Source organism: Telopea speciosissima, chromosome 8 (genome assembly GCF_018873765.1).
Source record: "Telopea speciosissima isolate NSW1024214 ecotype Mountain lineage chromosome 8, Tspe_v1, whole genome shotgun sequence".
NCBI lineage: Eukaryota > Viridiplantae > Streptophyta > Magnoliopsida > Proteales > Proteaceae > Telopea > Telopea speciosissima.
In genome coordinates this window covers 2374700-2389873 of record NC_057923.1, presented here as the reverse complement: position 1 = coordinate 2389873, position 15174 = coordinate 2374700, and the positions used below count along the sequence as shown (strand labels likewise).

The 15174-nt window shown below is 38.8% G+C and overlaps 1 protein-coding gene across 2 annotated transcripts in view; it reads left to right on the top strand.

The window, feature by feature from the left end:
- The first annotated feature begins 264 nt into the window (after positions 1-264).
- The window catches only part of LOC122672862 (aspartokinase 2, chloroplastic-like), a 32055-nt gene continuing 17145 nt past the window's right edge, over positions 265-15174 (top strand). Inside the window, exons 1-4 of one of the 2 annotated variants that reach the window (XM_043870360.1) lie at positions 265-917; positions 1002-1084; positions 1197-1237; positions 10252-10406. In XM_043870360.1, coding sequence (XP_043726295.1) covers positions 513-917; positions 1002-1084; positions 1197-1237; positions 10252-10406 — 684 coding nt within the window. In that variant the 5' untranslated portion in view covers positions 265-512. The remainder of the gene's footprint in view (positions 918-1001; positions 1085-1196; positions 1238-10251; positions 10407-15174) is intronic. The other variant, XM_043870361.1, reaches the window with a different exon arrangement.

Below are 15174 nucleotides of genomic sequence, written 5' to 3'. Positions count from 1 at the left end.
TTTACGTTGTCTATGTATTTCAATGTCGGTTTTCAATAACGAAGTCCGTCGTTCTCGTCTGTTTTGTTACTTTTGAATGAACTTCTTTTGCGTATGCAACAGAGATCCCCACCCCCCCCTCAAATTCCTGCACTCCCTTACGTTCTGTAATTATTATTTTTCGTTTTTCAGCTGAGGTTGTTTTAGTTTTTAATTGCATTAAAGCTTTTACTGTATCGTCTTCTTCGTTTTCTGTTGGCTTTCAAACATTCACAATCGTGTCGGACGTTTGATATCAGTCGTGGAATGTTCAGGCACCCTGCCTGGTGGTCGAACCAGAGGACGAACATAATCTCGCCCGCAAATCTGTGTTCAGAAGATATCTTTGAAGTTTTCTGTCGGAACAGTGTCCCTCCGGCTTTTGTCTCTTTCTTTCGTTGATGTGATAACCCTAGGTTTCCTCATTCGTTGACCTGAACAGATCTGCGTGGTTATTGTAACATTGTTTTTGCCGTTTCTTGAACTTCTTGAACATGGCGACATCATTGCATTGCGCTGGCGTTAAGACTCCCTGTGCGGGACTCAAAAGGATCTCCTCGCATTTCTTGTCTGTCCCATCATATCGCCTTAAATCTACGACTTCCGTAGCTTCGACTTCGGAGCTTTTATGTACTACGTTTGAAGGTGCTTGTAGAAGGAATGTTTTGAAAGTCAGTTGCGACGCAGGTTTAGCAACTTTGGTTGACAAGGAGTACACCACGAAACCCACTTCTGATCTGAATGCCGGGCAGCTGACATGCGTCATGAAGTTTGGTGGCTCTTCGGTGGCCTCCGCTGTAAGAATGAAGGAGGTTGCCGAACTTATTCTCAGCTTTCCCGGAGAAAGGCCTGTCATTGTTCTCTCCTCAATGGGAAAGACAACGAACAAACTTCTACTGGTACGAATGAGTCTCTTCTTGTAGCTCCTGCTTATGTTGTTTCTTGGAGGGGGCTCATGATAAAATCAAATGGTTGGGTTTCAGGCCGGTGAAAAGGCTGTTAGTTGCGGTGTCTCAAATGTCTCTGAAATTGATGAATTGAGCTTTATAAAAGAACTTCATCTTAGGTATGAAAATCTCTTTGGATTCCCTTTCTGATTTTGTGGGCTTATCCTCCCAGCTCTCTTACTTTCTTGGAATTATTCTCACACCTGGTTTATATGCTTCTGCGTTGTTCAGAACGGTTGATGAGCTTGGACTGGATAGATCTACTATTTCTGGTGAGTTCCTTTATTGTGATCCGTGCCGTTCTCCATTTTCAGTTAACACGTTAATCAATTCAGAGTTATATAGCTATTAAATATGGTCTATTCTTTTATTGCCATATTGCTATTTGTAGCAGGAGGTCGGTCTTGATGTTAAGAACCTTTTTTTTGGGTGAATAAGATGTTCATAATCTTGTATGGTACTTAAGTTTATGCATGAGACAAGCCATGTTTCTTTTGATGCTAGGTAGCTTGGGTTTTGGTTCATAGTGCTGGTGCTCACATGAAAGTCTTTAACTAACTATGTTTAGAAAACACTAGACAAAGAATAGTTCTTTTAGATCACTGTAAACCCTATCTTTGACTCACGTCCTCAGAAAGTTCTCAGCCGCAGTTGTCTACTTTGAGAGATAAATTGCATGTCGTATTGTTGTGTGGTTTCTGACTAGTCATCACCTTTGATCAAGTGACTAATTTAATGTCGTGGTGTTTTTAGAATCCAAATTGAATGATTTAGAAGGACGTTTGAAGATCTAAATGTTTCAAAAAGAAAAACAGACTACTGTTGTCCACCTGATTCAAAGATTTGGGAAAGTTTGCGACCTTTTTAACCTGTAAATGTTAATGTATTATTTGTAATACTTATTGCTCTGTTTTAATGGTTCAGATTCCTCCTTTTGTCTCTTCCCTATCGTTGAATGCTGACAGAGTGGACAAGTTTTCTATCATTACATTTTGCCTTGAGAGAAAGATTAGGATTGATGGAAATTGTTCTGTTGTAATGGATTAACTGCGAAGGCAAGCCATATGTAAATAAAAGAAGCATTATATTCTTAGTTTGATATGAGCCCTAGAATCTAGCCTTCAGAGACAATACAGAGGAGAACAGTAGATTTTTAGTCATATTTATTAATTTAGTTGCAAATGCCACTCAGAGACTCTGGCATTTGGCTCATTGGCTGCATAACCTACACTGTTGCCTGAGCAAGGTCAGGGTCTCTCTCCTCTCTTTCAGTCCCTCTCATGCATTTTCTTATATTTTTTCTCTAGTAAAAATCATGGATGGTTTTCCTCCCCCAATTTTACATCGCAGAGTTCCTTCTACTCTTACATGGAAGGACTTAAATTTTGACGACAGAAAATAATCTGTTGATAACTTGACTGAATAGTTTCTTTGCTCTTTTGTTACGACCTTTTTATACATTGTAAATGTAAATTGTTGATATATATTGACAATTATGGATGTATGGGTATTGTCTTAGTTTTGCAAGGATCTGAAGATGCTTACTAGCTAATGGATTTCTATGTTTCTTTCCTTTCAATGGCTTTTTTTCCTCTACATTTATTATAGAGTTGGTTGGTTGCTGATTATATCCCTTGATTTTACTCCTGATTTTTTAGATAAAAAAATTCATATGAAACAAACTTGTCCATATCTGACTTTTTTGCTGTATCCTTTCTTTTTCCATGACAAAAGTTTAATCGTGTTATTAGATATGAAGCCTGATTAATACCTGAATATCCATATCCAAACTCTGTCATAACTGAATTTAGTATGGGCATCAGTGCTAGTTTCTTGTAATTTCCACTGCTGATCAAAATGATAAAATAATTCACTCATGTCACGTTTGGATACAATTATTTTATCAATCCTCGGCAAGAATTAGAATTGATGCATGGGGCGACAGTTTGGATCAATTCTTGAGGGCCAATTAGTACGTTTCCATACTTAGAATTGATGCATGGAGTTTCAACTAATTCTTCGATTCGGGAATAATTCTAGAGTTATGAATAATCAGAACTTGAATTGGAGTAAGCTGGCCATGCATCTCAAATGTGGGGCTTGCTTGCACAATTGTCATCCCATTGTCAATGAGACCCACATTGAAGTAAGAATCAATGCATGATTTTTGTGCATGCAAATGTGATTCTTCAATTCTGAGAATTCCAGTCAAAACTTTAATTTAAAAATTATCTCAGAATTAGAATTGTGTCCGAACACGACCTTAATATGGATAACTTACATAGGTCTTCATTTTAGTTTTATGCAGACTTTGTAATGTGTCCCCGAGTTCAAAATCCCAATTGTTGGTTGCTGTGGGCCCACCAAAGTTTATAGAAACTCTGTTGGAATAGGCTGCTTACACGATTGGGGTAAGCAGTCCTAGTTTGATTAGGATTAGTGCTACTAGTCCTAGCTGATTAGGATTAGTCCTAGTCATGTTAGGAGTAGTGCTAGTCAGATTAGATTCTTTTATTTTATTTTATTTTTATTGTTTTACACTCAGCCGAGTCCTATTCTGGCATTCCTAGTTGTATTAGGAATTCCTAGTAGGACTAGGACTGAGGTGTTATTATTCCTATTTGTACTTCGATCAGATGTACTTCAAGTTAATATAAATAAAGGGGCTTGGGTGATCGATTCTAATCACTCAAGCATTCATTCCAAGGCTGTTAACATGGTATCAGAGCAGAATCTGATCTAAAAACAGCTTTCTCGATTTCTGGTTCTCTCCTTCTCAGTTTTCTCTGTTTTTTTTTTCTTTCATCCGATCTTCTTCACCTTTTTTTGGTTTCTTCTTCTGAATTAGGGCAGATCTAATGAGGTGATCTGTTGTTTAGATGCTGCCCTAATTAATCACCTCATCCCTTGATGCTTTAAGAAGCCTTTTTTGGATCGATAGCTGCTGCACCTTCCTCTGCGATTTTGTTTGGAGTTCTCCCTACCTGCAGATCAGTCTCCTCTATCAATTTGACACTGGTATGATTATTGGGATCCATTCCTGCAGTTTCTATTGGACAGCTGCTATCACATCTACTTCATCAACAATCAGTACCATCAATGCAGATTTTTTCTCAGCCTTTGAAGACTTTATGTCTGCAGATTTTTTTCTCAGCACTTGAAGACCCCTAAAACCAGATCGATTACCTTTCTTAGGGTTTTTTTTTTCTTAGACCCTGCTTCTTGGTTTTGGTTTAAGGGCAGTTGGTTGCTGTATGCCAGCCTTTGTTTTTGTTATCACAGGGCAGCTCAAATTTTTTCTGCCTGGCTGAATCATGGGTGACTTAGAGATGACTACTGCTACTTCTGGAGGAGATCAAACTAGGTCTGATTTTCTCCCTTATGCTGCTGCCATCAAGTTTGATGGTACAAACTACTTAATTTGGGCCAGATCATTATCCCTAACAGTGGCCGGAAGGTGACTCACTGGCCATCTTACTGGCACCACCAAACAACCTACTGAAGAAGGGGCTGCTCATACTAAATGGGCTGCCAATGATGCACTGGTAATGTCCTTTATTCTCAACTCTATGATCACTGACCTCCCTAGTCAGTATCTTCTCCTTGACACTGCTACACAGATATGGACAGCTGTCAAGGGCACTTATGGTCGTTCAGGTAGTGGTGCTCAGGTTTATGAAATCAGGAAGACACTACCCAGAAGGAGATGACTGTCACCAAATACTATGCTGGCCTCAAGTGTTTATGGCAGCAATTGGATCACTATGCTCGGTTCCAGCCTACTACTACTACTGATATTACTACCTACCACACCTATGTAGACTAATTCCGTGTCTATGATTTTTTGGCTGGCCTCAATGATGACTATGACCCTATTTGGGTGCAAGTCCTTGGATAGGTTCCTTTCCCTGCACTAGAGGAGACTTTTTCTTATGTTCACAGTGAAGAGACACGAAGGGCCGCCATGATGATTACTCCCAAAGTTGAGAGATCAGCCGTACAGACTACTGGTTCCACTCCTGTTGCTTTTGCTGACAGTGTTGCTACTTCTACTACCAAACAAACCATATCACACTAAGGCTTAGTGTTGGAAATTACATGGAAAGCCAGCTGATTTTGAGACCAAATGTGGTCGTGCTAAGTCTAAAAACAAAGCCAATCATACTGAAAGTGTAGTTCCAACTCCCACTGCTGACATTGGTTTCTCCCAGGAAGAACTCCAGGCTTTGCGTCGTATGTTGAACACATCAACTACCTCTACTACGTCTGCTGCCAATTCAAGTTCCTTCTTTGCCCGTACAGGTATTTCTTTTGCTGGCCATTGTGCATCAGTAGTATCCACTCCATGGATCATAGACTCCAGTGCTACTGATCACATGACAGGTTCTTCTAGTCTTTTTAATACATATTCTCCTGCCTCTGGTCAGGATAAAGTCAAAATTGCTGATGGTTCCCTCTCCTCCATCTCAGGGAAAGGATCCATTGGTTGTTCTCCTTCCCTTACACTGTCATCTGTGTTGCATATTCCCAAATTTACAACTAACCTTTTTTCCATTAGCTGTATCACTAAATCCCTGAATTGTAAAGTGACCTTTTTTCCCACTCACTGTGTTTTTCAGGAACTGGACTCGGGGAAGACGATTAGATCGGGTAAAGTGCATGGCGGATTGGACCTGCTTGATGGCGATCCTCCTCAGGCTTTACTTTCGGCATCTTTCTCTTCTGATTTACATAAATGGCACTCTAGACTAGGCCATCCTCCCGTAGGTACTTTATCAAATTTATTTCCAGCATTAGTTAAAGACTGTAATAAGGAAGAATTTTTTTGTGAGCCTTGTGTCTTGGCTAAACAGACACGTTCAACTTATCCTATTTCTAATAAAAGATCCTCTTCCTTATTTCATATTGTTCATACTAATGTGTGGGGGCCTAGTAGGAAAGCTTCCTTGACTGGCCATCGGTGGTATGTCACTTTCATTGACTGCTATTTTAGGTTCACCTGGGTGTACCTTATGCACACAAAAAGTAAGTTTTTTAATGTTTTCAACACTTTCATCATATGATTAAGACCCAGTTTAATGCCACTCTTCAAATTTTGAGGAGTGACAATGGGAAAGAGTATATGGAAGGTCAGTTCCAAAAATACTTTGCTGCACATGGAATCCTCCATCAGACCAGCTGTGTCGACACTCAAACCCAAAATGGTGTGGCTGAGGGAAAAAACCGCTACCTCTTGGAGGTGGCTAGGGCCCTTATGTTTGCTCGAAATATCCCTTCCCTTTATTGGGGGGATGTTGTCCTTACTGCAGCCTATTTAATTAATAGGCTGCCCAGTCGGGTTCTTATTTCAAAAGCCCCTATTGAGCTATTACTTGGCTCTCTTTCCTATATAGTCCCACCTAAGGTGTTTGGCTGTGTTTGTTATGCTAGGGATACTAGGTCCCCTGGTAAACTTGACCCACGTAGCCTCCGCTGCATTTTCTTGGGTTACTCTGCTACCCACAAGGGGTACAAATGCTACTACCCTCCATCCCGTAGGACTTTTGTCAGCATGGATGTTGTCTTTCATGAAAATGTTCCATATTTTGTATCCCCACCTCTTCAGGGGGAGAGTGTTAGTGAAGATGTGCTGACTATTGACTCTCCACCTCCACTTCATCTGTTTACCATGAGTCCAAGCGGTTCGGCTTGCCCTAGTACTCCCCCGAGTCGGGGAGAGGTTCCTATACGGGGGAGACCATTTCTATTCGGGGGAGCAATCTACCCTGGTCCGGACTCCTATCCAGGAGGACTATTAGTGAATTTCGAGAGGAGGATTGATGCCAGTAATGTGAAGACCTATGCAAGGAAACATAAGCAGGTTCAATCAACTGTTGCTCCAGTACCCATCCAATTGCCAGACCCAGATCCAGAACCTGCCTCTCCACTTGGTAATGATCCTGACTTACCTATTGCTCTTCGCAAAGGTGTCAGAACTTGCACTCAGCATCCCATATCTCATGTTGTTTCTTATGATTCCGTTTCCCCATCCTTTCGTGCCTTTGTTTCCTCTCTTTCTTCTGTTCGTATTCCTAACAATTGGCAGGAAGCTTTATTAGACGGAAAGTGGAAGGTAGCTATGATGGAAGAAATGGACGCCTTGAAGAAAAATAACACATGGGAGCTTGTGGTTCTTCCACCTGGGAAGAAAACCATTAGATGTAAATGGGTGTTTGTGGTGAAACAGAAGGTGGATGGCACTGTGGATAGGTATAAGGCACGACTCGTGGCTAAGGGGTTCACTCAGACATACGACATTGATTACCAGGAAACTTTTGCACCTGTTGTAAAGTTAAAATACTGTTCGTGTGTTATTATCTTGTGCAGTCAACCTTGGATGGGATTTGCAGCGGCTAATGTAAAAAATGCCTTCCTAAATGGAACACTGGATGAGGAGGTGTATATGGATATTCCACCAGGGTTCTCTTGTGACAGAAACCAAGGAAAAATATGTAGACTGAAGCGTGCACTTTATGGGCTGAAGCAGTCACCTCGAGCATGGTTTGGTCGGTTCTACAAGGCCATGATTTCTGTGGGCTATAAGCAGAGTAATGCTGATCACACACTCTTTATAAAGAGGGTTGGTGAAAAAATCACTGTTCTTATAGTCTACGTTGATGATATAGTAGTTACTGGCAATGATGGTGATGAGATCAGACGGTTGAAGACCTTCCTTTGACAAGAATTTGAGATTAAAGATCTAGGGAAACTACGATACTTTCTTGGGATTGAAGTAGCCAGATCTTCTAAAGGCATTTTTCTCTCCCAAAGGAAGTATGTCTTAAACTTATTGACTGAGACCGGGTTACTAGGTTGTCATCCTTCAGATACTCCTATGGACCCTACTGTTCAACTCAAGGAGAAAGAGGGTGAGCCTGTTGATAAAGGCCGGACCAAAGACTTGTAGGGAAGTTGATTTATCTTTCACACACGCGTCCTGACATTGCTGTCGCCGTGAGTACTGTGAGCCAGTTTATACATGATCCCTACTCTTCTCATATGGAGGCTATTTTTCGTATCTTGCACTATTTGAAGTCAGCTCCTGGAAAAGGAATTCTTTTGTCCACGCATGGTCATCTATGGATAGAAGCATACAGTGATGCTGATTGGGCTGGTTCTGTAGATCGGAAGTCTATTTCTGGGTATTGCTCCTTTGTAGGTGAAAATCTTGTCACATGGCGTAGCAAGAAGCAAAATGTGGTTGCTCGTTCTAGTGCCGAAGCTGAGTTTCGAGCTATGGCACAAGGTATTTGTGAGTTACTATGGCTTAAAGGTTTGCAACAAGATCTTGGTGTTCCTATTCGTCTTCCTATAATGCTATACTGCGACAACATGGCTGCCATCAGTATAGCACACAACCCAGTACAATATGATCGTACCAAGCATGTTGAGGTAGATAGGCATTTCATCAAAGCGATGTTAGAAGCTGGGCTGGTTTGTATTCCCCTTGTGACATCTGCAGATCAACTTGCTGATATCTTCACCAAGGGATTGTTTGGAAAATTTTTCGATCCCAATCTAGTCAAGTTGGGCATGATCGACATCTTTGCTCCAACTTGAGGGGGAGTGTTGGAATAGGCTGCTTACACGATTGGGGTAAACAGTCCTAGTTTGATTAGGATTAGTGCTACTAGTCCTAGCTGATTAGGATTAGTCCTAGTCATGTTAGGAGTAGTGCTAGTCAGATTAGATTCTTTTCTTTTATTTTATTTTTATTGTTTTACACTCAGCCGAGTCCTATTCTGGCATTCCTAGTTGTATTAGGAATTCCTAGTAGGACTAGGACTGAGGTGTTATTATTCCTATTTGTACTTTGATCAGATGTACTTCAAGTTAATATAAATAAAGGGGCTTGGGTGATCGATTCTAATCACTCAAGTATTCATTTAACAAACTCAAATATGTGTAAATATTGGAAGTAGGTCATTACCTACCTCTCAACAATCAGACAAAGCGGTTGAACAGAACCTGCATACTTCGAGAGAACTCCTTTATCGACCATCAATCAACCTGAAATTTCAGGTGGAGAATCGCAACCCAATGCCTTCTTGAATGCAAGAAATAAAAGTCCCAACAGATAATAGAAGTGAGGATAATTTTATACTGCAACTGGCCCTAGTGGAAGAGCGGGAATCAGATTCGAAATCTGATGTAGAGTTCTCATTTCAGATATTATTTCAACCTCAAACTCTAGACTATAAGCCGTCCTAGGATGGAGAAGTTACCCCCAAGTTTCAGCCTGATCCGTGAGGATCCAATTGAGGTCTAATGATTTCCCCCCAACCCAATAACACAGTTGCAGGAAAATAAGGTAACATGAATAAACAAGGAGGGAATAAAGGATAGGCGAGGAATAATAACAGGGAGAGAAAGGGAAAAAGAGGTAATCAAACCTGATACAGAGAAACCAAGTATGAATCAAGCAAAGAGAGAGAGAGAGAGAGAGCAGCTGGTTTGAACAAGCAGTTCGGCTCTTACAACAGTCAACATAAACTTAAGATAAGCATTTCATTCCAATCCATTTATACACACACACATTCAAGAGTCAAGAGTACTAATCTCAATTGTAATTTAAAACTGAAACCAAATTCTAAAGAGACTCAAACTCAACTAATGCATATCATTAGCTGAAACACTTTAAACCAGACTCCTACCAACAATAGCTAAACGTGAATAAAACAATAAATATGAATTGACAAAAATAACGCCTAATAAAATAAACTCAATAATTACCTAAGTATACCAAAACATTGGTTTGTACCTGGTTCATCTTGGACTCGTTTTTTCAGATGGGGATCAAGCCCGTCCTGCTATGGAAATGCAACTGCATCACTATGGAGTATGAAACAGTAGTATGGTATGAAGCTGGACTCATTCTTTAACTGGTGGGCTGTTTAAAGAGGAAGTTGTAAAGTTGCTTCATTAACGGCTGTTGCTGGAACCCCCTTCTATCCTGTCGATGTCGATGTTCGCATTTTAATGACTTATTGTGAAATTATTCAATCTCTTCTTACATGAATGACCTCTGTTATTCTGTTTTTGTGATTGATTTTAAGTCTCCTTGATCTTCTTAATATTATGAAAAAAGTTTATCTTTTCTGGTCTGTATATTGGAGTCTTTAAACTAGCCTTCTCTGGCCTTGGGTCTTTCACAACCATGTATTTTAACCTGTTAACCGAGTATAGTGGTTCCTTACCCCTGCTCTGTTTTTGCTTTTCTCCCCCCCCCCCTCTGGAAAATTTGCAGATCACCTTGAAGAAATGGAGCAACTTCTGAAGGGAATTGCTATGATGAAAGAGCTAACTCCCCGGACAAAGGACTATTTAGTTTCATTTGGAGAGTGCATGTCCACCAGGATTTTTGCTGCATATTTAAATAAAATTGGTGCTAAATCCCGTCAAGTATGTTCTTTCTTGATTACTTGTTTTAAGACAGATGCACTTAGATTTTATAGCCTTCATGAAGTAACAGTTGAATGAAGTGGATTTTGCACTGAAGATTCACAAGTTACAGTTCTGAATGCATCTATTGTTAAGTTATGGTAGACTGCACACCTATCATTTGAAGGGCCCCAAAATTTATTTACCTATTTAACAAAAGAAACACTATCATTTTACTCAGTGAATTAGAAAACAAAAAAATTAAATAGGCAGTAGAACTGCAATTCACCATACATGACTCAGTATCTTATGATTGATTTTGGTTATCTGGGTTGAGATATCCTAAGCAGACGATAAGATTCTCCCTTGCATTTCATTAACTTATGTGATTCGACAAAGCTAGTCCTGGGTTGTCGGGTGGATCTGTTAATTGATGTGGTGCAGACATGCGGGTCCCAAAGGAAAGGACAACCGTTTGATGGATCCCAGGTAGGAGATGTTTCAAAACCAAAAATTGGCCTGATACGGTTGTTAGCAATCCTTTATGTGATGATTTTTTTTCCTTTGCTTTATTTTCTTTCCCTGGTATGTTGACCATAAGATCTTGTATCCAAAACAGTAAGAGCGGATGGCAACACTTTGCTTGTCTGGGTCAATTTCAAGCACAAAAATTCACCTAGTGTGGGCATTGAGTGTGGGATCCTCCTCCATGCTCTTGTTCTTTTACATAATGCTCATGCCTTGTTTTGTCCTGATTGCTATTCTTAGAACATAAGCAAATTACCCAAGCTCTGGTGTGAGCAATCCTAAGAGCATACTATGGCTCTGATACCAAAATATAATAAAAGCAGAAGCTTTACAAACAGGCAGAAGCTTTACAAACTAAGGTGAAAGGAGAAGAGAAAGATGGGAGAAGGGCCGATGTCGTTCGAGTAGATGATGCCCTTGTGAATAGCATAAACTTAGGACTCAGATGTGTCTTAGAATAATCCTGTAATGCCCCACATTTCTAGTATAATACTCTAATATTGATTTGGATTATTTATTATTATTTTAATGTCTATTGAATTGTTTTATTTATTTATGATGAATAGTGCGAGCATAGGGTTGCATGCTTATATTAATCTTAGTGATTTAATATTGAAAAGTATTTGATTAATCTGATTAATTAAGTTAATCCTATTTATTAAGGGGATTAATGAGGGATTAAAGGTGTCTTATCATGATTAGATCATGTGTCCTACTTAAGGACTGCCACATGGTGCATGGAAATGATGAAATTGTGGCATAATTAGTAGCCACATGACATAAGGGTGAGGTGTAATCAAAGGTTAGCCACTTTGTTTGACCAAGTCTAAACAACCACCATTTGCATGGCCAAGGTGGTGGTGGTAATAGGAACCCAACTACATGGCTGGAAGGAGGAGGTGGCCATGGACCTGATTTGACTAAGCACACTAGTGGATCATATGGTCGCTTTAGAGGCAGCCACCATGTGCATGCTTAAGTAGGTGGTGGCAAGGCTGGGACCGTCACATAGTTACTGGAAATTCCTGAGGCTGCTGAGTTCTTGAGTTAGAGAAAAGAAAGAAAGAAGAAGAGGAAGAAGAAAAGGTAGTATAGGTAAGCTTAGTTTCTTCTTCTCCTCTAGCGTAGTTTTTATTTCTTTGATGGGTTAATCGGTTAGTTGCTTACTATTTACATATGGGTTAAGGGATTTATATTGCTGAAAGTCTAAATTGAAAGAAGAATTGAAGAGGAAGTTGAGCAGAGAAGCAAAGTTTGAAAGACCTATTTGAAGTGTAGATTGAATTCTTGAGGGGTATTTGCACGTACTTAATTATCTACCGATCGTAGAGGTGATCAAATCGAAAGGAAACAAAGGTGAGGGATCATGGTTATGTATATGTTTGTAAGAACGAATGATGTGAGGGGAATATGGTTATGAATTGATGTATGATTACTATGTGTTAATGATTTGAATGAATGCAAGGAATGAACATGAAACAAGTAAAATAATGAATGTGAAACGATATATTTGTAAGAAATGAAATTAGAATGGCAAAGAAATGAGGTTCGTTTAGCAGTTTGTATATGAATGATACGTTTAGTAATATGAAGTATGATGTATTGATTATGTGAGAGAATATATATACTATAATGTATAGGCTGGTTGATTGTATGTTGATATGTGTTAACTGTCCAGTAGCACAAGTATGACTATTATGTGTTTAACAATGGTAATGATCCATGTTAAGATAAGCTGATTCTTATATTATATAATAAGACATGATGCTTTTGTATGGAAATGAATAGGTATATGAATGAAATGGGAAATGATTAAATGAATGCAAAGTATGGACATGCACAAATGAAATGAATGTGAGATGATCATAGATCAAGAACTCATCTCGAGTACAGGTTTCGACTTGGCCAAATAGCGAGTTGGCGGCGAGATCTCGACAAGTTGGGGTATTTTTTTAATTTTTTTTTTAACTCGTTGGCTGGTTTTGGTGGGTTTTAGACATAGTTTGGTCATTAAAGTTGGTATACAGCCTATTTGGGCCATTTAAACACAATGGCACTATTAGATTTGAAAAATCGAAGTCCAAATAGGAGTTTCAGTTAGTGGGAAACCAAGACAGACACATATGCTAGAAACTAGGACAGACACTTATTTATGCCTAATATCATTTAAGTAAATGTTTTTGTATTTCCATTTACTTAAGATATTATTCATAAATAAGCAAATACCCACCTAATTGAATCCAATAAAATAGTTAAAAAACCAAATTCTAAAAGGATAAAAAGTCGACCTCCTAGTTCAAGAACACAAATTGAATTTTTGGCGGTAGGTGCAATTTTCAACTTTCTAAGGCTGGGGTTATTCGCAAATCTAAAATTTTCATAAATCTTAATATGGTAAAACATTGCTAAAACCCAAAAGTGCTGTAAAATATTCATTTGTTTTGATGCCCAAAAAAATATTTTCATTCAAAGAGCGATTTTGACAACATTCGCGCACACCAAATTAAGTTTGACCGGTACTTAACTTTTTCAATATAAATTAGACTTGAGCAATCTTGGATTTGTTGGAAAGCAACAAAGATTTCCAACAAGTCCAAGATTGCTTAAATTTGATTTATATTGAAGGAGTTATGTACCGGTCAAACTTAATTTGGTGTGAGCGAATGTTGTCAACATCACTCTGAATGAAAACATTTTTTTGGACATCAAAACAAATGAATACGTTACCACACTTTTGATTTTTAGTAATGTTTTACCATATTAAGATTTATTGAATTTTTAGATTTGAGAAAAACACCAACATTCAAAAGTTGAAAATTGCACCTATAGCCGAAAATCCAGTTTTTGTTCTTGAACTGGGTGGTTGACTTTTTATCCTTCTGGAATTTGATTTTTTAACTATTTTTATTGGATTCAAATAGGAGGTATTTGCTTATTTATGAATAATATCTTAAGTAAATGAATTTTGTAATTCATTTACTTAAATGATATTAGGCATAAATAAGTATCTGTTCGTGTTTGTATACCAAGGTTTGCATAAATAGGGTGTGTATATATCAAGATTTCCCATCGAGATGACCAAAACCATGAGATCTCACCCGAGATGGGGTAATTTTTCTTATCGCCTAAGATCTCATCTCAAGGTCTTGAAAAAGCGAGAAACTCGTTGAGATCTTGCGAGTTTTAGTTCCATGGATATGATGCGTTTATATGAAAAGAAATGAACGCAGAACCCTTTTGTGACTGTCATCCCTTTCCAATAGGAGAATATGTACTGGATGAGGGAAGATGTAATACATAATATGTAATACGATTGATTATAATCTTCCCCAGTGCTTCGGTCACTGGAATAAGGAGTAGACCCATAACCAGAGATAGTCACTTATACTAGCAATTTACTAGTGCATGGTCCTCCCTAGTGCTTCGATGACTGGAACAAGGAAGTAGATTGTGTATCTGGGGGAATCATTGATCACATTCACATTGTTGCTCCCCAGTGTTTCAGTGACTGGAATCAGGATTAGAATAGACGATTGTGGATGGCCGGCAAAACCATTGGTAGGACACCAAGATGACTAGACTTAGGTTTTACTTCAGAAATGATGTTTATAACTGTTGAAGTATATAGAATATCCTTATAAGCATGATTAATTATATAGCTTGATTCTCCTCACTAGGCTTTTAGCTCGCCTCATTTTATATGTTGACTTTACAAATGAGATTGTAGAAGAGTGTGTATATACTGAACCAGATACAAATGGATGTTTGTATGTCAGGTGCATAAACTTGAGAGACAGGGATGAGTAGCCAATGAGGGTTGCTAATATGCTTCTGTGTTTGTAAGAATGTATAAGATATGTTCAAGAAGTAAGAAAAATGTAGCGGAATTGTTATAACTTTTGGATACTGAATGCAATTATCTGCCACCAGTGTTACTATTTGTTTGTAAATACTCTTTAGAACTATGAAGCATATACCAATTAGTAAGTCTTCCGCTGTGTATGTTATGAAATATAGGAGTTGTGATAATAAATCGAGGTATAGCGATGATCATTTGATCAGCACCAGTGAGGGCAGTACCTTTTACCTTATTTGGGTTCGGGTCGTTACAATCCAGTATGGATAAATTGGAACCTTTCTGAAAAGAAATTTTAAGATGAGAAGCTGCTTTTGGGTTGGGGGGGGGGGGGTTGGAGTGAGCAGTCATTTGATAGTCTCATAAATCTCTTGTAGAATATAGATTATCAACAGATAAGGAGCT